Source organism: Pyrgilauda ruficollis, unplaced genomic scaffold, assembly GCF_017590135.1.
Source record: "Pyrgilauda ruficollis isolate IOZ18807 unplaced genomic scaffold, ASM1759013v1 scaffold125, whole genome shotgun sequence".
NCBI lineage: Eukaryota > Metazoa > Chordata > Aves > Passeriformes > Passeridae > Pyrgilauda > Pyrgilauda ruficollis.
Window position 1 is genome coordinate 363,202 of NW_024510877.1, and position 24,798 is coordinate 387,999.

The 24,798-nt window shown below is 46.7% G+C and overlaps 3 protein-coding genes across 3 annotated transcripts; 2 read left to right on the forward strand and 1 right to left on the reverse strand.

Moving 5' to 3' along the window:
* Positions 1-864: 864 nt before the first annotated feature.
* CDCA2 (cell division cycle associated 2) lies at positions 865-11,674 on the reverse strand. Its single transcript, XM_041490657.1, has 15 exons — positions 11,566-11,674; positions 10,152-10,704; positions 9,476-9,606; positions 8,767-8,908; positions 8,011-8,210; positions 7,688-7,763; positions 7,110-7,318; positions 6,430-6,517; positions 5,713-5,924; positions 5,250-5,328; positions 4,622-4,677; positions 3,842-3,985; positions 3,183-3,357; positions 2,524-2,735; positions 865-2,127 (listed from the first exon to the last, which is right to left on the reverse strand). Exons 2-15 carry the CDS (start codon positions 10,642-10,644, stop codon positions 1,288-1,290), a joined length of 3,057 nt encoding a protein of 1,018 aa, XP_041346591.1. The 5' UTR covers positions 10,645-10,704; positions 11,566-11,674; the 3' UTR covers positions 865-1,287.
* A 381-nt stretch (positions 11,675-12,055) lies between these two features.
* Positions 12,056-19,442, forward strand: KCTD9 (potassium channel tetramerization domain containing 9). The gene is made up of 12 exons (XM_041490665.1): positions 12,056-12,126; positions 13,039-13,160; positions 13,748-13,791; positions 13,949-14,045; positions 14,240-14,298; positions 14,918-15,046; positions 15,462-15,529; positions 15,617-15,712; positions 16,332-16,481; positions 16,705-16,810; positions 17,034-17,167; positions 17,355-19,442. Exons 1-12 carry the CDS (start codon positions 12,079-12,081, stop codon positions 17,469-17,471), a joined length of 1,170 nt encoding a protein of 389 aa, XP_041346599.1. The 5' UTR covers positions 12,056-12,078; the 3' UTR covers positions 17,472-19,442.
* Positions 19,443-21,361: 1,919 nt separating this feature from the next.
* Positions 21,362-24,798, forward strand: GNRH1 (gonadotropin releasing hormone 1). Its single transcript, XM_041490658.1, has 4 exons — positions 21,362-21,410; positions 21,940-22,081; positions 22,799-22,894; positions 24,632-24,798. The coding sequence occupies exons 2-4, from the start codon at positions 21,941-21,943 to the stop codon at positions 24,671-24,673; spliced, it is 279 nt and encodes a 92-aa protein (XP_041346592.1). The 5' UTR covers positions 21,362-21,410; position 21,940; the 3' UTR covers positions 24,674-24,798.

The following is a 24,798-nucleotide window of genomic DNA, read 5'->3' on the forward strand; positions in this document are numbered from 1 at the left end:
CTGCCCTCTCCTGGCAGCCAAGCACAGCATCCAGCCCAGGAACTCTCCCCAGTCTGCTTCCAAACCTAACCCCAAAAGCAAATCCCCAAGCCAAACATTAAGGCAACTGTTTTTGGAGGGATTTAAGACATGGAGATGTGGCATTTGGGGACATGGTTTATGGGCCACAGGGCAGTGCTGGACTCTGATCTTAAAGCTCTTTTCCAACCCCAATGATTCTGTAACTCAAACAGCTTAAATAGTGGAGTTTCTTTCAAGTTGCTTTAGGAATTCTTGTCTTGGGAGAAAGAGGTATAAAAATCCAACTGCTCTAGTTTCTTTCAAGCTCTATAAAAGCAGCCAAGTACATAAAAGATTTTATCCCACATCACTCATGGTAAAAACCAGGTCACAGAAGGGACTGTGTTGGACACAAAGCCATTTCCTCCAGGCTGGCATGGGCATCCCTCTGGGCTGGAACACCCCAGGATGAAAAATGAAGGCAGCAGCAAAGCTTGGAGCAGAGCACCTGCAGTCCTCACTCTTTATTTCATTGTTCCAAGCAGAAAGTGCAAACAGGAAGGTGACAGGGGCCAGCAGGGGATGGACTCAGGACACACACAGGGCTGGGAACGGCTGGAAATGAAGCACAGCCTTCCAGGTGAGGAATACTTCTCTCCCCTCAGCCAATTGCATTTGTCAGATGAATTTGATACAAATAAAGATCTAAAAGCTTTTTTTTTCTTCCATGACCACCCTTTACATCAGAGCATCATTCATGAACTCTAACACTAAATCTTACTCAAAGGAACTCCACCTCTGCTCATGCCCAAAGCCTTTTCAGAAGATAGAAACAGGCTCCCCACTTCTTGAAAGGAAAGAGGAGGAAGTGATTCCTTTATTCATTGCAGACAATCTCTTTTTAGTGTATTTTTGCAATCTAGAAGAAAATATATGCAGATTTCAACAGCAATTTATAGGGAATGGTCACACACATGGGAAACAAACCCTTGGAGCAATTGTAGCTGGAAGGACACATTTGACTCTGTGGTTTAGCTGCCAAAGACAAACCCACATTTATCACGGAGAACTTTTTAATACTCTTCATTACCTGCCATAACTGTACCAGACCAATGCTCTGAGCCAGTCTGCCACACAGTTCAGATCTTCAAGCATTTTAGGCATCAAGACAAGGAAAATGAGTTCTGTGTTATCCAGAAAATGAATAGGAAAACAAGTGAGGAAATACAAGTGGGAAAGACAAGAAAACTGCACTTGAGAGACAACACAAGGCTCTAAGAAGAACCTTCACTTCAGAAATCCAGAGATGCCTGAAACATCTTTCAATCTTAGCTCAAGAGTTTCTGCTGCTTCCGAGTGTTTTTGGTCACTCCTGTCCTTCCGATGCACAGAATTTGTGCTTCTCCTTCTCTGGGTGGGAGCCCAGGGCATTCCTTGAGCTGTGCCTTCACAGAGGCTTCTCCTCTTCCACCTCCTGCCAGGACCAGCAGCAAGAGGAGCAGAGCCCTCATTCTCCTTCCCTGGGGCTGGGAAGGGGAGGAGGTTTTGTTCCCTGTGGTGAATATTCTCAGTTCCTGCCAGGATGGATGTGCTGATGCTTCTCCTGGCTTTGGGAGCAGCTGGGAGGGGAGGCTGCTTGGGAACCTCACTGGGAAGCTGAATCCATGCAAGTCCCTTACCTGCTGCACCCTTGCTCAGCCTCATGCTGCGCCTGACCCTGACCTCAGCACTGGCACTGCTGCTCCTGCTGCAGGTCTGCAGGGATCCCTCCTTTGCCTGGGGGACTGATAAAACTTCTTCCACGTTGTAAGAGCAAACTGCAAGATCAGCCCCAGGTGTTTCCAGGTTTTCAGCAGGAGGGAAGTAGAAGGCACTGCTCCTTCTTCTTCTTCTCCTTGCTGGATCACCTCTGACAGAATCCTTTAGAGGACACTTGGCTCTCTGGGCACCCTCCTGCACATCCTGTTGTTCCAGAATTTCCAGCCCAGTTAAGAGATTTCCTTGTAATTCTTCCTTTTCTATCAAGGAACTGCTTTCTTTTGCTTCTTTTTCACATGGAGTCTCTTCACCTTGCTGAAAATAAGATGTATCCAAATCACCTTCTGCATCTGGCACAGCATTTGATAACTGGGGAGATTAAAAAAAAAAAACCTTGATTTTTTTAAATACAGGCAAGTGGTAATCCATAAAAAACTGTTTTCAAACAGCTGAACTGGCTCCTGTTCTCCTTACCACGCGAGTCTCCAAAAGCCCAACACCTGACAGGGAATCCTGCAGGCCAAACTTAGGTTGCTTGGGAAGCAGAGAATGCTGGAATAGCCAGGGATGGAAGAGACCTTAAAGACCATCCTATTCCACCCCCTGCCATGGGCCCAGGCTGCTCAGAGGCTGAGTTCTGAACGCCCAACCCCTCCCTTCCAAGGATGGAGATTCCATGGCCTCCAGGCTCCCTGGTCCCCAGCTTTATCACCCCCAGTGTTTTCCCCCCAGCATCACTCTGTGCTCCCTCAGCCCAGCAGTTACCTCAGCAGCAGTGCCAGGAGCAGCCTCCAGGCTCCCTGGCACCTCAGGGTCTCCAGGCCCAGAGCTGGTGGCTGCTGTCTCCTGCAGGAGCCCAGGGCTTGGGCACACAGCAGCTGCACAGAGCCCCTTCCCACGCATCCTTCCAGCCTGGGGCTCCTGGGCAGTGTCCCTGCAGGCATCCCAGCTTTTGGGATCACCCACACTTGCACCCTCTGAACAAGAGTAAACATGTGGTTAATTGACTGAGTGTACAACATCTTCTATGCTTTACAAGAAAAGCTGCATGGTAATTTACTTTGTGTATTGATTATTTTACTTATTATACTTCTTTACCTATATAAAAATAACCATCCCACATGAACAGTGGGGAACAAACCCAACACAAAGCTCTGCACATCCCTTCACTCTTCACACCCAACTCTCCAGCTTAAAGACTCTGAAAATAGCAGCACCCAAAGTAAAGAGGTGGGGTTTGTCTGGTCAGATTTACACTGGAGTCCAACAAGAACTGAATTTACCAGTTGGACATTATTAATTTATTAGATCCTCCAGACTCTGCTATTACAGAAGCAATTAAAAAGAAAAAAATATTTCTTGTGTAACTGTTGAAATAAAGGAATAGAAAGAGCAAAGCAAAACAAAACTAAAACCCAAATTACCTGTTAGAAGTGCATCTGCCTTTGGTGAGTTTGGAGATGACACTGAAGAGAAAACCTCTGGCATTTCAGGGATAGGGCTGAGAAGGGGTTTCTTAGAAGCCATTTCTCTTTCCCCATACAAAGATTTCTTGACTTTTTTCTTTCTTCTTTTCCCATAGCTCAGGTGGGTTTTTTTCTGAAAAGATTGAGAAGGAGAATAAAGCACAGTGAAATTTTAATCATCTTCTACAATATTTTTCAGTAAGTGACCCCATTACTGGATTTTGATGGATGACAACTGTTTCCCCTAAAAGGAAGATTCCACTTCTTCTGCCAGCTACAGAATAATCTAGAAACCCAAAAGCAAAAAATAATTACTTCTCTAACATGGCTCTGCAAGAATTTGGAAAGGGAAGAACTACAAACTCATTTTTTGGCCCTCAAGTCTGAAAAGTGACACACAAACACCTCTCTCCAAAAAGCTCCTTTTGGCCTTCCAAGAATTCAAGCCCTCAAGTCAGTAAGAAAAAGGGATGGGGCAGGAAATGCAGGGAAACAAGGTGGGGATGAAGAAGAAAAGATTGGCAGCAACAGGAAGACCAAAATAATCCTGGTAAGACACAAGGAGAGAGAAAAAAAAATAAAAGCAGAATTCAGCAACTGCAGTGGCTGGCACTCACCTGGCTCTTCTTGGGAGCAGCTGTGGTTGGATTCTTCTGTCTCTGAATCTTGCTCCTTCTTGGATTTTTCGTGTCTTTGTCGTTCTCAGTGTTTGTGGCTCCCGAGCTGCTCTGATCAGTGTCCTGTGCCATGGCCCTGCACTGCTGAGGAACAGGATTTGGGGTGCTTGGGGGCACCTGCTGCTTAGAGAAACACAGCAGAGTCCAGCAGGCACAAGAATCAAATGGAATGAATCTCTTATCACCTCATTAGGGGCTGGCACAACTGGAAATTAAATATTACAGACTCATTTCCCACAGTACAATCCAGTCCTGTTTGTATTATAATGAAAATACAGTAAATTTTCATCTTCAGTTATTTCTTTTAAGAAAATGGGTTACTTTTTTTATATTCCTCTATTTTTTGCCTTCCCCTCCCACCAGAGCTGTCCAACACTGAAGTCTGAAAGCACTTCTTGTACAATCAATCCTGTGCCTTGAAATTCCAGCAGCCAAACATCTGACATTTTGTCAGATTATTTGGAAAAGCTCCTGGAAAATTCAATAGAAATTGTCAATTGAAAGTATCAGGCTGTATTTTTAATAACTGGAAAATCACTTTCACTGAGAAATCTCATTTCCTCAAGGCACTAACAGGAGGTATTTCCATATACCTGGATATAGATAATCCTCCTACCTGAGGCTGGAAAAATTTTTTTAAGCATCAAGAGGGATAAAAGAACAATTCTGCCTGAAGAAGTTCAAATAAACAAAATAAATTTTATCACCAAGGAAACTCACCTTCCTTTTAGTAGAAGAACGAGTTGCTGCCACATCAGGTTTGTCAGTCTCTGCCACTATAAATGAAAAAAAGGAGTTTTAGTTTCAATGCAAGTTAATCACATTTTGAGGAAATTGTCTACATAATTTCGATATTATGCACTTCAGCCACTTTAGTCTTGAGTAGAAACTAAATCTTGAGGACTATCAAACGTGGCAAGATAAAAATTCTACCTTGCTTTACAAAATAGAGGAAAACTCAACTTGGGAGGATTTGGCAGCAATAATTAGAGCATCCAAAGCTTTCATAAATAAATATGCACAACCCACTTTCAGTTCTTTTGTTGTTGGGTTGCTGTTTAAAAGTCATCAGAATTACAGGATCAGAATCAAGATTCTAAAAATAAAATTACTTTAAGCAGTAAAATTTTCTCAGAAAGATATCACAAGTTTAAATAACACCCAGTTAACCTAAAGCTCAGGTAAACACTGCAAGGAGCTTCAGAAGAAAACCTTTCAATTTAAATGCTAGCAGTCAAGTTTTAGCACAAAAAAGTACAAACAGAAGAATAAACCAAACCCCTCAACTCTCAATTTTCAGGTTCTAAAAGATTCATTATCTACTGATAAAAACACAAGCTGGGGTTACCTTCTGCAATTCCAACAGGTGAAGGGGCTTCTGCAGCAACAGCACCTTCCAGGAATTCTGGGAGAGGCTCAACACCTTCCTTCAAACAAAAAATGACATTTCTTAGCAATAACTACAGCAGATATTTGATGGACCTTGTCCATCAGTGTTTGCAGACAAAGTGGCAATATTTTGTTTCCTTAAAGAAAACATCTTTGCTTTGTGTGACAAAAAAAAACGCAGCAGCAAAATATAAGAAAAAGTAAAGGGGAAAACATTTCAAGGTTCAGAAACCTTCTAAAACAGCTTTCCAGGCCAAAGTGCTGTTCAGAATTCTTAAAAACTCAACTTCTCAGTGTGATTCTTTAACTCCAAGCAGACTCTACTTTTATATTTCAGCAATTAGTTGGCAAAACCCAGCAGGCTGGGGAGGAAATGAACCAAGGATTGACCACTGACAGGGAATAGAGACCAACAAACTCACATCATCCCAACCAAAATCCAGGAGGGGCAAAGGCTCCTGGGAGAGGTCTGGCCTTGCCCAGGGGCTCTGTCCTTGGGGACACCCTGGGGAGGCTCCTCTGCGTAAGGGGGTGTTGGCAGGCAGGCTTTGGTCAAAGATTTCGGGGCTCAGAACTTCCCCAAAAGTCACTTTTTTCTTCTTTGGTGTTTTGGAGCTCTGACTGTCAGTTCTCTCTGTTGGAATAAAATGAAATAAACAGCTGAGTGAAGGGGAACTGGCACAGAGCAAAGGCTTTGCAAGAGATTTCAATATTCTCCTAAAAATCACCACCCAAACTATCCACAAACCACCATCCTTACATGGCCTGTGAGGCCAGCCAGGATTTTCACTCTGGATTTCTTAAGAAATCAAGGAAGAAACAGACTAAAAGTGACTCCTGTTCCCAAGTTTCAGTTGAAGAGTGTAAGACTCCTTCAAAGATCAAGGATTCTATTAAGGTGCTCAAGGCTTTCTGAAGTTTTGGGGTGGGATTAATTTTTTTTAACAGACATGCCTTTTCTTGGCAATCCTGTTTTCCATGTCATCAGCAGGATGCCACAAGGAGGTCATTCAGTGGTCATTAATACCAATGAGCAGACTTAGCAAAGGGGCAAAAACTTTATCCCACACAATATGTCACTTATTTTAAAAAGAAATAAAGAAAGCCAATGGATTTTTTCTTAGGAAAGGGAATCTGACCTGTTTGCAATGTTTCAGAGGCTTTTACACAATTGGAGACTGCAGCTGGTTCATCTCCTCCTCTGTCAATGGCACTGTTTAAGTATTCCTGTCAAATTTAAGAGATACAGTTCAATAAAAATTAATTAAAATACTATCCTCTAAGCAGCATTTAATAATCAGTCCTTTTGTTTAATGAAACCTCCTTGTTTGCTGCATGAATAAAACTCAAATTTCATGGAATGGTTCAGGTGGGAAGGGAGCTTAAAATGATCCAGTGGCACCCCTGCCAGGGGCAGGGACACCTCCCACTATCCCAGGGTGCTCCAAGCTGTGTCCAGCCTGGCCAGGGACACTTCCAGGGATCCAGGGGCAGCCACAGCTGCTCTGGGAATTCCATCTCCCAGCCCACCCTCCCAGGGAACAATTCCTTCCCAACATCCCACCTAACCCTGCCCTCTGTCAGTTTGAAGCCATTCCTGGCACTCCAGACCTTTGTAAAGTCTCTGTTTTTCCTGTCACCCCTTCAGGTCCTGAAGGTGCAATTGGATCACCCCTGATCCTCTCCCAGCATGAGAGCTCCAAGCTGAGCTCCCAAGATGACCAAGCAGCATTAAATCATTTCCAAATCATTCCCAAGCCACAGCAATCAGTCACCAAAGCACCTGTAAGCTCATCCTTAGTGCAAGCACTGCATCAGCCTTGGGGCTGTCTGGGGGCTCCCTGGCTGGGGTTTTCTTCAGGATGGATCTCAGCAGGGAGCTGTTCTGGGAGAGGTCACTGCTGGGAGTGCTCCCAGGGGCTCGGCTTGCACCCAGCATTCCCAGGCTCACATCTTCCACAGCCCCAGCCTTCCTTGTGCTGAGCTCTGAGACAGCATCACCAGTGGCACTGTGCTCACAGCTGGCAGCTTCAGGGCAAGCACACAGCTGTGACACTGAAGGGTTGAAGGAAAAGTGACACAACTTTAGTACTAGAAGCATGAGTATAAAACCACACACGTCTCCACAGATCCTGTGCAGAAACACCCCACAAAAATCCACCAGTCTGTAAATTCTGGCTCTTTTGTGCCACATGTACGTTTGCTATTTTCAGAAATTTATAAAACATACTAAAAAGGAGCACTACATGGGTGGAAAGTTACATCGGGTTTCTACTGCATCCCAAATTGCAGGCAAGATGACAAATGTCAGCTGAAACATTTCCTGACAAATATTGCAGTATTTTTATTTCCTAATGAGCATTTAACAAAGATTATAACAGTGCTGAATCCTCTTACCATGGCCTGTTTCCAGGGTATCTCCAGTTACAGCAGTGTCCAAGGATTTAATAGGATTTTGCTGCTCATAAACCCACTCCTAAAGAAAGAGTTACAGGATTTTTACAACTGCACAAACTATGGAGGGTTTTAATCCCACAGACAAGGATTTCAGAGTTTTCTCCATCATCCACTATTTCAGCTGAACTTATTTTCCCAAAACACCCAGGGAAATGCTTAGGAAATGCTTAATTAATTAAATGCTTAGCAGGATTAGACATGGCAAATGAAGAAATTGTCTGTTTTAATGTCTAACTTAGAGGTTTCTCCCCAGTTCAAAGCACCTTTGCAGCAGCAGCAGGGTCAGGGACAGTCACAGCTCGTTGTGGGGACAGGATGCTGCAGATCCTCAGCTCACTCCTGCTGCTCTTGCTCCCATTTTCTCTTAAGTTTTCTTTCAAAGCAGCTCCTCTGTTGCCCAACATGAGCTTTTCACTCCACTGCTCCAGGTTTGGCTCTTTTTTAAAAGGTGCCTGGCTCTGAGCTGCATCAATTAAAAATAAAACAGAACCCAAACAAATCACAAAGACAAACTTCAGGTTTTTCAATGAATCCTCTTTTTGTGTTTCTCTGTCAAGAGGTGCAAAAAGTCAGGAAATGTTCTAGGCAGGGAGAAGAACACATTTTTAGATGTACTTTGAACACAACATTATCAACCTTCAAAACAAAGTAAGTGATTATTTTCATATAAATGTTATTAAGATCAGCAATAACAGAGAAGTAAAATGAAAACCATTCTCTGTTTCATGGAAAAAAAGTGCAAAAAAACTAATGCTCAGTGAGAAATCCATCAAAGAGTACAGATCTAGGAACTAAAACTAAGGAAAGAAACCAAAAAATATGAGTTTTCAGAGAAAACACTAATCAGGGTGCAACAAGATGTTTAACCAAACCTCAAACCAAGCACAAACACCCGTGCCAAGCCTAATAAAGGAAGATTATTTTGTATTATAAGAAGTATTTCTAGTTTCATATTTTTAGCCTAAGGGAAGAGCAGATATTTAAGGTAAATCACTGACCAGGATATTTAACCAACTTACAGGAACCTCCTTCCTGGGAAGGCTCCCCCAGGTGGGAGAGCCCAGCCTCCCCCTCAGCTTCCTGCAGGGATTCAAAGGAGGCCTGGAAAGCTCCGATCTTGTCCTTCAGCGACCTCACACTCGCAGGTTTAAAAGGACAGATCTGCCAAGACAAAATTAATCCCATCAGGCTTGTCTTCCCCCACACTGCAGCTTTAATGCACTTGGACATAAAATACAAAGAATCTAGCATTTAATCTGGCTGCAATTATAGCTGTAAAAAGAAAAAAATAAGGAAAAGAGGAACTTTACCCAGAAATCTGGTACATTTTATTGCATTTAATCTGTTCCTCTAGCCTAGAATTTGCTTTCTGACAGCCCAGGATAGTTCAAGTTATGAACAAATCTGATTAACCAAGTTACTCACCCTTGAAATTGACTTCACTTGGAAACAGCAACACTTTAATTACCCAAAAACCAAATGCAGCAAACACAGGAAAGTAACAAAAATTAAAATCTATCTGCAAGCTCAACATGGAGAAGAAATTCCAGCCTCTACACAGTGTAAAGAAAACCTGGAACATCCCCTTGTCCTGGGACAGCAGCAAATTAATGCCATGGTTATCCCTTTTGCTGGATTCTTCCCAAGACTCACCTCCCCTTCTCCCAGCACAAGGTGGCTGCTGGAGGGAGTGGAATTCCCCATCAGATCTTTGGGAAGGACTCTCACCTGGGTGAAAGCTTCCTTCTGCCTGCTGCTCCTCTGCTGGGCCAGGTACCGGATCAGGGTGTTGTTTTCTGGTGATCCCCTCAATCCAATGGTTGATCTTCTCCTAAATTTTAGTGAAGTTGGGGAAGCCCCTGGAAAGGGGACAAGAGGAGAGGTTAAAAAGGAAAACAAAGCGCAAAACCACAAAAATATTTTGTAATACCTACAGCTTTAAAATGGCAATTTTGTCTTTTTTAAGGTTAATTAATGCTACTTTATTCTAAGACCCAGAATTACCTGCTCAGCCCAAGAAACCTCCCTGAGCACATCAAATAATCACAAACCAAGTCTGCCTTTCAGCTTTTCAATTGTTTGTTGGTGTGCACCAACACTTGCAGAATTTGCCTTGCAATTCCCTTGTGAAACCCAAGACACTTCATTAACTGCAGAGAGATAAACAGGGAGCACTGCACTGAGTAGGACAGAACCTGTGCAGTGAAATGCTGTCATTATCCCATATGTGGGATGTCCTATAAAGGTGTTGCAGCAAAAGCCTCTCAGAGTGTGCTCCTGGGCACACCCAAACTCTGATCACCTCAGTCTGCCCTAAAGTGGAGCTTTTGGAATGAGCTTGGACTAAAGGAGCTGGAGAAGCCCCTCTGAGAAGGACAAAAGTCATTTGTCACCCCAGCCTCACCCGTGGGTCGTGTTCCAAAACTCTGCTGAGCGATGCCACACTCAGCACTCATCACAGCAGCAAAGCCAACAGGTTTTTTCCTCTGTTCAGATAGTCCCAAATCAGGTTTTCCTTCCGCTTTGTCCCTCTCAGGAGTGGAGAAGTGATTTCCCAAGGGAGCAGCTCGGCTGCTGGGCAAATCCTCCTTGGTGTGCAAAGGCAAGGGGGGCTCACTGAGCACACCCCCCCTGAGGGCCCCAGGGAGCTGCCAGCCCACATCAGCCCCCCGGGGGTGACACAAACCCTCTTTGGGGCACTTCAGGGCACCTTTGGGTGACCGTGTCTGGTTCCCATCAGCGAAGTTCTCCTTTTTGGATGGTCTGATGACTTTGGATTTGGTCACTTGGCAGCTCTTCTGGGCTCTTGACAGAGGGAAAGAGGCCTCTTCCTTCTGTTCAGGACAACCACTCTCATTTTCTTTAACTTTCAGGGGAGATTTAGATCCTCTGAACATTGTTTGGGAGTTATTTGAAGGAACATCCACTCAGCCTTTGCTGCTTTAATTACAGCATTCCTATTAAAAAGAAAAAATAAATTGTTACTTGCTAAGAGCAAGAGCTCACTACCACGCTCCAGCTTCTTCCAAATCCACATTTTTCCCGGACAAGGTGTTTAATAGTGGGGTGGGAAGGGAAATTTATCCCCAAAAAGCTGCAGGAAAAGGACACCAGGGGCAGGGCCCAGAAAGAAAAACACAGAGCAATGAAAAGCTGCATTATCAACGTGCACAGGAGTGGCTCAGGGTAAGGAGCCACAAGGCTGTGATTTCACTCTGTCAAACTGACATTAATATAAAATACGTGTATAAAATACAATAATCACACTGTATTTTATACAATAAACACTGTGGCTGTTTTGCTCCAAGTGCACAATAAATATCAGCAGTTTAATACTACTTTTAATAACACTAATTAGTAGCAGCAGAAAGAGCATACAAGTCTTAGAAAGAAATCAGCAGAAGAAACAACACTAGTAAAATGTATTATTTTAATTCCCACTGGCTTCTGAATAGAAACGTTAAAAGGTTAGGGATTTTTGCAGTTAGTTTCTTAAGTCTCTGATGTACAGCTCAATACCGTGACTCTGAAACTCCCCCTCTGCGAACACGCGCACTTTTAGAAACAAAATTACCCAAACCAGTCTGCTTTACAACGCCTGGGTAACCTTTTTTCTTTCTTAATTTCCCTTTTTCTGCTCTCAGGCCCAGCGGAGGCCGATGGCTACAGTCACAGCCACCAGCCGAGGAGGGGAAAGCTCCCAGCCCGGGGCTCCCCGGTCTGTACCGGCCCTGGGCACTCGCACCCCGGGCACCCCCGGTACCCCTCAGTACCTCCCGGTACCCCGAGCGCTCCCGTTCCTGCCCGGCCGCCCTCACCTGGGCCCGCGCCCGGCCCGCCTCACGCTTTCAAACCGCGCCACGCCCCTGCGGATCCCTCCGCGCCCCCGCCCCTTCGCCCATCCCCAGCGCCCGCCGCAGCCACCCCGGCCCCAGCAGCACCGCACGGAGGGCGGATCGTGGGGGCGGCCCCTCACCGCTGCTCTGCGCCGGGGGTCCGCGGGGCTTGGCGGGGACAGGAGGGACTCTTTGAGGCGGCGGAGAGATCGCGGGCCGTTGGGCCGAAGAACCGCTTTGGTACGGGAGAAAAAATAAAATGATTAAATGAATTCATTCAACGGCCCGCGCGCACGTGATGGGCGGCAACCAATCACAGAGGGCTTATGCAAATATTGACGCTTCTTCTGGTCGCGATTGGCTGTCGTCCCTGCTTTGCCCCTCCTCCTCGCTGCCCATTGGGCAGATGCGCGGCGCAGCGCGGCGCTGATTGGCCGTGGGGCCTGCCCGTCAGCGCCCGCCCCTTCCGGGTGTCGGCGCGGCGGCGGGCGCAGCATGAGGCGGGTGACGCTGTTCGTCAACGGCAGCGCCCGCAACGGGAAGGTGAGGCCGGGCCGGGCCGGGGCCGCTCCCCGCGGGGCCCTGCCCGCCCCTCCCGCGGCCTCCCGGGCAGCCGGGTCCCCCTCCCTGCCCGTGCGGGGAATCGCGACAGGCGGGGATTTGTCGCGGGTGGAGGCGCTGGGAGCCTTTAGCAGTCGCGTCCGGCTGCTGTGTCAGGCACGGCTGTGGGATGAGGGCTCCGGGGGGAGGCGGACCCTGCGCGCGGCTACGCTGGGAATGATCGCGTTTAATGGATGAAAAGCTCGCTAAAATCCTCTCAAGACTGGAAATAGTGATTTTTAGGCCCAAGCAGTGCTTGTCCGGCAGAGGAAAAGGCCCCGGGATGCAGTTCCACAGAGAGTCCGTGATCTTGATGTTGCCATCCGCATTCTGAGTGTAGACGTTGATGTGACCGTGCTTTAACGTGTATTAATTATTAATTCTATTAATTCTGCCCATGATCCCGCTATTTCCACCCGGGCCTGGAGTGCAGGGGTTCATGTGACAGCGTTTGAGCCTTGCAGTTGGGCTGAGCTGTGTCTGTGATCCCGATTTTCCATCCCCAGCCTGAGTGCAGACAGCTCGTGTGCCTGTCCTTAAATCCTTGGGAAGTACATTTGGGAGAGGCTTGGGACAGAGCAATGTTTGAGAGAAATAAACAACTGAATTATATTCCTACAGCACCGACATTTATTCCCTCCCTGCTGTTGCAGTGAGGCTCCGTGGGAGCTGTGAAGTCACCCTGGTTTTGTGTTCCAACACCAAAGCTGCTCTTTTCCCTTCTTCCCTGATCCAGATCCAAATGGATTTTGCTCCTCCTGATAGCCCTGATCAATCTGAAGTGGCAGATCTTTTGGAGCACAGTTGCCTGGGTTTGTTTTGATTCACAGCCTCCTCTCTTCTCTCCTCCCCCAGGTCGTGGCTGTGTATGGGACTCTCTCAGATTTGCTCTCTGTGGCCAGCAACAAGCTTGGGATAAAGGCCACCAGCGTTTACAACGGGAAAGGGGGGCTCATTGATGATATTGCTTTGATTAGGTGAGGATCAGCCAGGAAAAGGCCAATCAGGGCTGGGGACTAAGAGACTAACCTGTTAATCCTCCTTAATCCTTGCCCTAAAACCAGATGTGATCATTTCCAGCCAGGATGCCCAAAGGTCCTTTCATGTCTTTTTAACTTCAAGGCATTTATTGATTCAGAACTTGATACAAGCTGTGTTTGAGGCCTTTTCACCTCCTCCTGTGTTGTTTCCAGGGCAATGTTTGTGCCATGAAATCCCCACTGTTTCAGTCAGCCCTGGAATGGGGGGTTTTCCATAAAGGAGACAAATTCTGGCAGCACTTTGGCTTCACAGAATAGTCCCAGACTGGGGAGAAAAGCAGCTATTTTGTAAGAATTAATTGATTACACAAGTGGTCCCTACATAAAATCTCTGGTGAAGTCAGTCCGTTCCAATCCAGTAGAACCTGCAAAATACAGATAAAAATCAGATACAGAAGTTCCAGCTAATGGCCACTGGTCATAATTTACCTGAAAGAATCAGGAGAGGTTCCACTGTCAATTAGATGAACAATAAATTGTGATTAACCTTCTTTTTCTCTTCTCTCTGCCCCTTCCTGTCTCAGGGATGATGATGTTTTGTTTGTCTGTGAAGGGGAGCCCTTCATTGGTGAGTCTGTAATTCTTATCATTAACCTTTTATTTAATAGAGTTTGTTTTGCCTTCTTATAAACTTAAGATTTTATTTTGTGGTGTTTTCAGAAGATACCTCTTTGTAATTAAAGATTAACAGTTTTTCCAGTAGTTACTTTCTTTGTTCTCTGCAGATCCTCAGACTGATGGGAGAGCTCAGGAGGAGCTGACAGGGTCCCACACAGACTGGCTGACTCTCAATGTGGGAGGCAGATATTTCACCACCACCCGGTAAAAATGGTCTTCAAAAACTTCATTTCAGTAAAGCAAAATACCTTAAAAAGTAACTTCCTGTGAAGCAGGAGGTCTTTGACTCCTGCAGCTTTCTCTGTGCTTTGTATTTGCTACCAAAGTTTTGCAAGAAATTAATTCTTAAACATTTACAGATGAAGGAAGAGTAAAGCTGGGCTGCTTTTGTTTTCTAGGAGCACTTTGGTTAACAAAGAACCTGACAGTATGTTGGCACACATGTTCAAAGACAAAGGTGAGTATGTTGAGATGAACTTTAGTATTTTTAAGTAATAAATCAGCAAAGTAGGCAAAAGTCACTGTCAAGCTGAGGCTCTTGTTCATAGAGTAAAATATCCAAAGTATGTTAAAGTACCAGAGCAGAAGAGGGAATTATTTTTAAAACTTTATTTCCCTCTGTTTATCATCTCACCACCTAATGTTGATCATCTATCTCACAAGCTGCAAATACAGCTCCCATCCATTGTGAGTGGTTTGGGTCCTTTGTTTATTTCATTTGAGGTTTTCATCTCGGTGCATCTTCCTCAGTTTTGTCAGCAGAGCCAATGAGCAAACTGCACGAGGCAGCCTTGGGGAGACAATCAGACTAAAATTTCAGTGCTGCTTTTATCCTAGCCAGGATTCTTTTGTATGTGGTAAAAATTCAGTTATTCAGAACAGGAGCAAGTTCATTTTAAACTGATTTTTCCCCCCACTCCTCCTTTCCTTCCTTCTCTCTCCGAACCACCCTTCCAAGTGGAATGTTTGCTATTCCAGTCCCCTTTGGTAATAAAAACCTCTGAAAACTGAAGCAAATGCTCTTCTATTACTACATCAAATGTAATTATATATATATATATATGTTGTGGAAACAGATGCTTGGGGGAATAAGCAAGATCCTAGAGGAGCTTTCCTCATTGACCGCAGTCCCGAGTATTTTGAGCCCATTTTGAACTATTTGCGTCACGGACAGCTCATTGTAAATGATGGCATTAATTTGCTAGGTAGGTATTACCTGTCTGACATCTCCTGAATTACTCCTCCTTGGAATTAAAGCTTTGCCCGTGGTGAAGCCAGGGGGAGCTTTGTGTGCTCATCCCCGTGGTTGGGAGTTTTCCTTTGGTGGATTTGTTCTCAGCAGTGCAGCTCCATGTGCTTGCTTTAATGAGGATAGGCTGGTTGTTTCTCTTTGGAGCATTAAAAATCCATACTGGATTAATATCTGGAATTCTGCAGTTGATCTCTTTAACCTAATGCTGGTGTTGAAAATGTTGTGTCTGAGTTATGTTTTTCCTTTTAGCTGCAAGCAAACTTTCTCTCTCCCCCAGTTACATCCAGTAGAATGTGTGTGTGTTCTCCAGTCAGGGGAGAGAAGGGTGCAGCAATTCCCTGGAATAACCAGCACTGCTTTGTTTGTAGGGGTTCTGGAAGAAGCCAGGTTTTTTGGGATCGACTCCCTCATTGAACACCTGGAAGTTGCTATTAAGGTACCTTGCTGTCTGTAAGCCCTGGATGCACGTCCTGCTGTGCCAGGGGGTGTGTAGCTCAGTGCTGTCCCTTTCCTCCTGTCCCAGAACTCCCAGCCAGCTGAGGATCACTCTCCCATCTCTCGGAAGGAGTTCGTCCGCTTCCTGCTGGCCACGCCCACCAAGTCCGAGCTGCGCTGCCAGGTGAGGGAGCTCAGCCTTTGTCTTTGCAACAAAACTCCAGGAATTGTTTCCCAACACCTGATCCACCCCTGCCCTCTTACAGTTTAAAACCACAGCCTGTTTTAGGGAAATACCCAAATCTTGAGAGCTTTGTGTTTACATTTCATGGTGTTATGTAATAGAGTTAATGATCTTGTGAGTGTATGTTTCTATAGGACCATGGAATGGTTTGGGGTTGAAGGGACCTTAAGGATAATCTTGTTCCAATTTGCCGTGGGCAGGGACACCTTCCACTGTCCCAGGCTGCTCCAACCTGGACTTGGATGCTTCCAGGGATGGGGCAGCCTCTGGGAATTCCATCCCAGCCCCTCCCCACCCTCACAGGGATGAATCTCTTCCCAATATCCCATCTAAACCTGATCTCCAAATTGCCCCTTGTCCTGGCATTCTCTGTCCATATAAAAAGTCTCTCCCATCTTTTTATCAGCCCCTTTAGGTACTGGAAGTGTTTCAGTACATCTGTTTATCTGCATAGATTTATATACACAACTACCCAGACGTGTTCCTTTTAATTCTTTTGCATCCAGACCTCCCCCTTCCCTTCTGTGACCGTTTTGGGGGTGTTCACTGGCTTTTCCAGGGTCTGAATTTCAGTGGAGCTGACCTTTCCCGCCTGGATCTTCGCTACATCAACTTCAAGATGGCCAACCTGAGCCGCTGCAACCTGGCCCATGCCAACCTGTGCTGTGCCAACCTGGAGAGAGCTGACCTCTCTGGATCCGTGCTGGATGTAAGCGTGCTGCACTTGTCTCAAGAAACAGGAATTGGAAAAAAAAATCAAGTTTCCCAAGTTGTTTTATTTCACTGTCCCATTTACAGTGCTGCCACACTTCCTCACAGTAATGGGGGTTTGCTTTGCGGGGTGCAGTTGCAATGCAGAATTGAAATCTGTGTTCTGATGATATCTGCTATTCATCTTGACACCCTCGTGACTCACATCCTGTCTCTGCCAGTGTGCAAACCTGCAGGGGGTGAAGATGTTGTGTTCCAACGCAGAGGGAGCATCCCTGAAAGGCTGCAACTTTGAAGATCCATCAGGCCTTAAAGCTAATTTGGAAGGTAAGTTTTTGCCTGTTAATTATTCCCTGGAATCAGCCCTGTGCCTGTACATTTATGTGGCAAAAGTTCAGCTGTGTTTGTACAGTCTGTGGGAAGAGCCCACAACTCTGGGCTGGTTCTGCCAAATAATCATGGAATTCCCAGTTCTGCCTTGGCCTCTCCCAGTTCACCCTGCTCTTAGGAAGCATCTCCTGGAGCTGCTGCATTTCTGGGTGTGTTGCAGGTGCCAACCTGAAGGGTGTGGACATGGAGGGCAGTCAGATGACCGGGATTAACCTGCGGGTGGCCACGCTGAAAAACGCCAAACTCAAGAACTGCAACCTGCGAGGAGCCACGCTGGCAGGGACCGACCTGGAGGTGAGTTAGCATTCATTTCCTACACACAAATGTAAATGTATGTATGTGGACAAAAAGATGGTAATTTGGGGGATTGCTGGCTTTTCTCCAGCTGCAAAGTTACATGGAGTGAAGGGAAGTGGAGTTAGACTTTTGAACAGAGTTCTGTCTTTATTCAGTTAACATTATTTTCCTTTTCCCCCTTCAGAATTGTGATCTGTCAGGTTGTGACCTACAAGAAGCAAATTTGAGGGGATCTAACGTGAAAGGAGCCATCTTTGAGGAGATGCTGACACCCCTGCACATGTCCCAGAGTGTCAGATAGGGGCCAGAACACGCTGAAGAGGAAGGAATCCAAACATTCATCGTGACTTGCTTCACCTCCTCCCCTTCCTGAGTTAAAGTCATGGTTATTAGCCACCTTACATTTGCAGTAGTGCCTAGGTAAACTCTTTTTGATCACTTTTGGGGAGGGAATTTTTGTTTTCAGAGGTACCAGCAGAGAGTTTGTACCTCTGTGAGCAGAGTGGGGAAGTGAGCTGGTGCTGGAATCAGAGAGTGTGGCTGGTTTGGGGGGGAAAGGTTCAATGGTTTCATTGTTTAGCATCGCCTCACTTTGGAATGCATTTTAATTTATAAAGCACAATATATGCAATTCTATTTATTAAATCTGTAGCTGCAATATGAATAGAAAATGTTACTCCTGTACAGTAGCAACCAAGTTGAGGTTTACAGGTGTATTTCCAGTCTGGATCCATGCCAGGGGTGGCTCGGTGTCCCCAGGGGCTGCTCAGGTCTCTGCTGGGGTGGAAGCTGATGGGAACATCCCTGCTCAGAAATTGGATATCTTTAAATAATTAATCCTCTCCAAATGAGTGTGGAGGTGCGCTGTCAGTCACAGCTGGTGACAAAAATCCTTCTTTCACATGTCCTGACCACTCCAGGCTGGAGTTCCTGCAGTGTTTTCACCCTTGGTGGTGAATTCAATGCAGAGAGGAAAGTACAGAGCTAGCACCAAAGCAGAGAGAGGCAGAGGGGCCCCAGCTCGTGCTCTGCCCTCCCCTCATGACCTCAGCAGGTGAATCTTTCCCTGTTTCCCCTCCATGTACTATGCAAAGACTCCCTGAAAGCTCCCTGGGCATCGTCCTTTTCCCAGCTGGGTCTTCCTCTTCTGTTTGGGCTGCTTCAGGTGGCTGTAAAAGCATCCTGCCTGGGGCCAGGTGCCCTGCATGGCCTCCCACACCTGCTGTGCCTGTGCAGAGAGCAGCTGGAGCTGCTTGTGTGGGGAGTTGTGCAGGGCAGAGGCCTCAGCACCCCTGATGTGGATAAGGAGCTGCTTCCCTGTAGGATCCACGGAGTTCTCAGCTCACACCACCTTTATTTTACACACAATCAAAAAGCACATGAAGAAACTATACCAAAAAAAGAAAAAAGGTGCATCAAGAACTTACCTCAGATGCTTGAACCACCCCAAAGTTAAAACTAACCTTGAATTTAAGGAAATCAAGCTGTTACTGTAGAAATACAAAGGAGGAATAAGAACCAGTGGATCCCAGCTGGAGTCCCACAGGAGCTGGAGTTCCACAGTTCTTCAGGGGGTTGTCTCTCCCTTGCAGTGCAATTTCTGTCGTCTTGTCTCAGTTGTTGTTACAAAAATGCTGCTTTGCCACCAGTCTGGGAGGATCAGAGATGTTTGAGGGTCAGCAAAGGATGTGTTTGGGGGGAACTGCAGGATTCTCCCTCCTTTTCAAGTTCCTTTGACTCAGGCAAGTCACTGAGTGACTGAGTGAACTTTCAAGGCTCAAAATCCCAGAGCCACGAGGTTCAGAATTGGGATTATTTCCTGCAGATCCCTCTGGATCAAGCTCTAGGACAACACTATATCCTTGGAGAAATGATCTGTAGGTTCCAGGGAAATATTACAGTGTGACTTTGGAGTCCTTTCTCACACCTCATGGCTTTCAGTGGGAATGTTGTGTCTGTTGCAGTAGAAGAAGATTCCTAGGGCTAGAGAAACAAATGAATTATTTTTCTTTATCATATTTTGTAGCTGGCAGAAGTAAACTATTGTATGGAAATATATATATATATCTCTATTTTCATAATCACTGTGTATAAAATCTCTTTGAACTTTCACTGAAGCACTATGGAATAATCACAGCATGTGGCACCATCATTCACAGCTGGATTTCAGGTACCTCTTTTGCCAGGACAGAGCTGTGTGAAGAGCCCTGTGCAGAATTTGCAGGTTCCAGCTAATTTAAGTTGCATTAATAAAAAGTGTGAAAGAAAAAAAGTGGCTTGGTTGTCTTCATTTTAATAAAAAAACCCCAAATCTTACCTGGTTTGTGTGAGAAGAACAAGAATTTTTTAGTTTTAAGTATAAAATACCTGTTGGAAAAACAACTGTGCTTGTGGGGGTTCTGAGCCATTTGCAGGGGATTGGTTTTGGTTTGTCATTCCTCTCCAAGACTTCTCAGCCTTTTTGTCCCCACCCTTCATATTTGTTTAATAAAATAGTTGGAGGCAGAATAGTCAGAGAGCCATGGAATATCCTGAGCTGGAAGGGACCCAAGGATCATAGAAGTCCAATTCCTGTGGAGAACAAGTTGTTCAGGGCAGGCTCCTCAGAGCCAGGGTGAGGCGGTGAAGGAGCTGCAGTGGCTGGGCTGAGCTCGCTTTGGATGTCCAGCTCTGCTTTCGCCTTTCAACGAGCTCATTTTTGCGAGGCTCATCAGGGAAGGAAGGAGGCTCCAGACACAGGGCAGTCCCTGGGTGACTCCAGGTGCCCTCCAGAGGAGCAGGAACGTTTCGGCTCTGAAGCCAGCTGTTCCCAGCTGGAGCCCGGGGGTGGCTGCCCTGCCGGGAGCGGGAGGAGCCCTGGGGCAGCGAGAGTGACTCTGCCAGGAGTCACCAAATCTCCCTGAATTAGTGACTTCTTAAATTACTTTAATCCAGTAAAGCTCCACCAGACATTCGGGTGGCACAGAACAGTGCGCAGCAAGGCAGAGCAGCAGCCAGGTGGGGAAAATACAATTTCTGCAGTCAAAAATATGGAATTGAACTCCTGTATGCAAATAAATCTTTATAAACCTGCAGTGCACAAACTCTCGAGATTGAAAAATAGGGAATCATGGAATGGTTTGGGTTGGAAGAGGCCTTAAGGATCATTTCCATCAATTCCATCCCCAACATCTTCCACTGTCCCAGGCTGCTCCAAGCCCTGTCCAGCCTGTCCTTGGGCACTGCCAGGGCTCCAGGGCAGCCCCAGCTGCTCTGGGAACTCCATCCCAGCCCCTCCCTACCCTCACAGAGAGGAATTTGTTCTAATATAAACCCAAATCTATTTCTTCCTGACCTAAACCTTCTCTGTTGTCAGTTTAAACCCCTTCCCCCTTGTCCCTGTCAGTGCAGGCCCTTCTAAGAAGGATTTGGGGATCTATTCACACCAGAGACTCCACTGTGCCACCGAAGCACATTTACAATCATAGACTCCAGTCTATCCAGTTTAATCCCACCTGGCATTTTACAGAGCAAAGAACACCAATGCACCTGAAGTTAAATATTAAGGAGGAGGATTTCAAACTGCTCTGGGCACTTGTGCAACCACAGGCTCCTGTTTGAGCCCTGAAGGGTTGTTTCCTTCATGCCTGATATAAATGAAGATGGGCATGAGGTGTTGCCTGGATCAGATTCCCCATCCCTGGCAGTGTCCGAGGCCGGGCTGGATGGGGCTTGGAGCACCCTGGGACAGGGGAAGGTGTCTGTGCCCATGGCAGGGGTGGAAATAGATGAATTAAAGGTCTTTTCCAACCCAAAACATTCCAGGATTCTTAAAGACTGAGCTCAATTCCTCACCCATTTCACACCCTCAACAAATTCAGACTCACCCAAGAACTTTTACTGAAGGAACAGAACTCACTGACAGAAAAGCTCCTGTATTTCCCAGCAGGATCATCTGGATCCCAAAGTGGGATTTACAACCTCGCAAAAGCAAAGCTGTTACTTTTATGACTTTTAGAGACAAGAGCTGAATTTAATTGCTGCACCGGGGTGTCCCAATTATGGGCTTTACTTGTGCTGCATGACAGCCCTGTAACAGTAACACCAAAATTGCAGCCTGGCAGGGAGACGTGGAGGAAGTCTCCTGCTGGGAACGGGGTGGCACTGGGGTTCTTGGGTATAAAAGTGAGCTGAGAGCACATTTACAGGCACTTTCCAGAGGAGAAGAGCTGGAGTTACTCCACAACCTCTCAGGCAGCAGGTAATGTGCTGGAACAACATCCCACATTCCCTTTTTATTTATCCAGTGCTTACAGATGCTCCTATTAAAAAAAAAAATATTAGAAGAGACTGCAAAGGGCAGTTTTTAAGGAGCAGGGACATCAGAGCAGAAACCAGCTGAACACATCTGCCAAACACCGCCAGGGAATGCAACCTTTGAGGTCCACACATGCTGGAACTCAGAAATCCTAATTTAGATCTTCATCCAAATTTTTCAGATGTCCAATCTCTTTCAAGTGAGCTAATCCACACTTTGAGAGGCTGCAAATCCAGCTGGGGCTCCTGCCCAGGAGGTGCAGATCAGAACTGGAGCAGGCACAGGGTGGGATTTTTGGGCTGTCAGTGCAGAGCCAGGAGCTGGAATTCCATCACCCCTTGGGAATCCCTCCCAGCTCATCACATTCCATGATTCAGTGACCCAGAAATGCCTCATTTCCACCCCTCTGCAGGGTACAAATGCCTTTCTGCAATGCCTTTCTGCCCAGCCAGGTGCTGTTTTGTCTCTCCAGGATGGAGCAGTCCCGGAGGATGGTGGCTGGAGTCCTGCTGTGCCTGCTGGCCGTGGGGCTGTGCCCGGCCCAGCACTGGTCCTACGGCCTCCAGCCAGGGGGCAAGAGGAGCGCCCAGGTCCTGCTGGGACCATTCCAGGAGGTGGGAAACAACCCTGGCCTGCAAAAAATGCAGCCAAAAAGGTGGCAAAGGCTTCCCTCTACACCCGTGTCTGTCCCCCAAACACCCCGAGATCTGGGGACAAACACAGTGGTTGAAGCAGGATTTGGAAAATAAGGGGCGAGGTGACATTTGTCAGCCTGGCACAAAGAACAGCACGTTGTAGCTGGCAGAAGTAAAACTATTGTGTGGAGGAAAAAAAAAAAAATTCATAATCACTGTGTGTAAAGTCTCTTTGAACTGTCACTGGAGCTCTATGGAATAATTTGGGCAGCCAGCTCCAAGGGAGAGATGGAGCTCTGAGGTCCAGGGTAAATCTGATTTCATCCTCTCCCTAAATTCTGACATTCTGATGGATTATTTTATGACAATTCCTCCACTTCCCTTAACATTTTGGCAGTTTGCACGTGGTGGATGCTCAGCAATGAAATGCCAAAGCACATGTGGAAGGTTGTGTCCAGCAGTGGTTTCCCCTCTTTTCCAATCAGTACTTCATGTCGAGTTCCTCCTCATTTCAGCATCCTGGGGCTCATGAGGAAAAGTGAATTTCAGGAGTGCAGTGGAACACTCCACCACACAATTTCAGTTGTGGAGTTTTGCCTCCATCTGTAACTGGGGTAGAGCTGCTTTTGGCAGAAACACCTCCCTTCTCCCTTCCTGAGGGTTGTGTCACTTCCTTGTGTCACTTTCCCAATCCAGATTCCAAATGAAATGGAAAAATTAGAGGAGATGCAGCAGAGTGAGTGCCCAGGCTCGCAGCAGAACTCCAGGATCAGGGATCTGAAGGAAGCCATGGTGAGTAATGTGGTTTTTCTGTCATCACTATGGGAAAATTTAAAAAAGATGCATGAGGAGAGGGGAAAAAAGGTGGTGGAGGAGGAAGAGGGAGTAAAGTTTAGCTCACATGAGGAAATACTGGCTCTGCCCTTCTTATGGAATCCCAGGATGGTTTGGGCTGGAAGGGACCTAAAATCCACCTTGTCCCATGGGCAGGGACACCTCCCACTGGACCAAAATTACCTGCAGAGGTCCCTGACTGTCACCTGCACCCTTCCCAGGACAGGGATCCATCATTCCAAAGCTCACCTTGTAGCAGTGACATTTCCTGCCTGAGCTAACCCAGACCAAGCCCAGCCCTCCCTGGCTTCCTGCAAAGCCACAGCACCCCTGGCTGCTGTCCCAGGGCTGTCCCTGTCCCAGGGCTGTTCCTGTCCCAGGGCTGTCCCTGTCCCTGTCCCAGGGCTGTCCCTGTCCCAGGGCTGTTCCTGTCCCTGTCCTGTCCTGTCCCAGGGCTGTCCCTGTCCCTATCTCTGTCCCTGTCCCAGGGCTGTGGCTGTCCCTTTCCCAGGGCTGTCCCTGTCCCTGGGCTATCCCTGTCCTGTCCCAGGGCTGTCCCTTTCCCAGGGCTGTTCCTGTCCCAGGGCTGTTCCTGTCCCAGGGCTGTTCCTGTCCCTGTCCCAGAGCTGTCCCTGTCCCTGACCTGTCCCTGTCCCTGACCTGTCCCTGCTGCTGCAGGCACAGCCAGGTGGCAGCTGCTGCTCCCAGGGTCCCCAGGCTGGGCACTGCATTTGCAGGAGCTGCTGCACAGCACAGAGCTCACAGCTGAGTGCACTGACACACACTGAGCCTTCTCAGGCAAAAATGGGCTTTTTCATCAACCCAGCAACACCCTGATGGGGCCAGATGGGCACCACCTCCTGGGAAGTGTCCCTGGGCCATCCCAAAAGCCCAATCTCTACTTCAAAGTCGAAGCCAAACCCCAAAACTTGGAGTGCTTGAAAGCCTCTCCAGGCTCACCGAGGAGCCAGGCCTGGAAAAGGCTCATAAAATCAGGAACAGTAACGCAGAGCCTGCATTCCACTGGATTTCATGCAGAAACTACCTAGAAAAATACGATTTTAGCTCATCTTTAATCCCATTTGTACTGAACATGCATTGGAATTGTGGCCCATGACTTCCAGCAGCACTGCCTGCACAGTGAAGAGCCAGCAGCAGTAATTTACTGTAGTTGAGTATTTTTTTTACTGCAAGAGATGATGTTAGGCAGGAAAACACACCAGAATAATTACCAGGATATTTGAAATGAGTCCTTTCTGGCTCACTTGGCCTGTCTTGGCAGAGCTGAATGGACCAAACCCCACCAGATCCTGAGGTTTGCTCAGGAACTTCTCGTTTCTTGCTGCTTAATAACACTGAAAACAAATGAGCTTTTCCCACACCCAGCTTTTCCAACCCAACACATTCCTGGTGTTGCTAAAGGAATATTAAACAGGGAAAAAAAAAGGGGAGTGGCTGGAAATGTTCCACCCCATGGAAAAAGTCCAATTATCATCATTTCCTGGGGAAGGTGGGAGGAAGCACCAAATTCCCCCTCCCTGAGGCACTTCAGGGAACGAAGCCCCAGATATTCACCCAGCTCATCTCCATCCAAACCACCCCAGGGCTTCACCTCCGTGCTATTTTAGCACCTGAAAATTCCATCCTCAAAGTCATTTCTGCTCTTTAAACCTGGAATTTGGTGTGTGGTTACAGGAGAGGCTGGTGGAGGGAGAAGGCAGAAGAAAGAAGGTTTGAAAATTTCCAAAGAAGTGAAACGGAGCCACAGAGCCAGAGTGAGGTTTCAAAACTGTGTTAAAAGACATTCCTCCTCAAATGGTCTTTGCTTGGATCAATATGTGAATAAATATTCTGAAATTGCA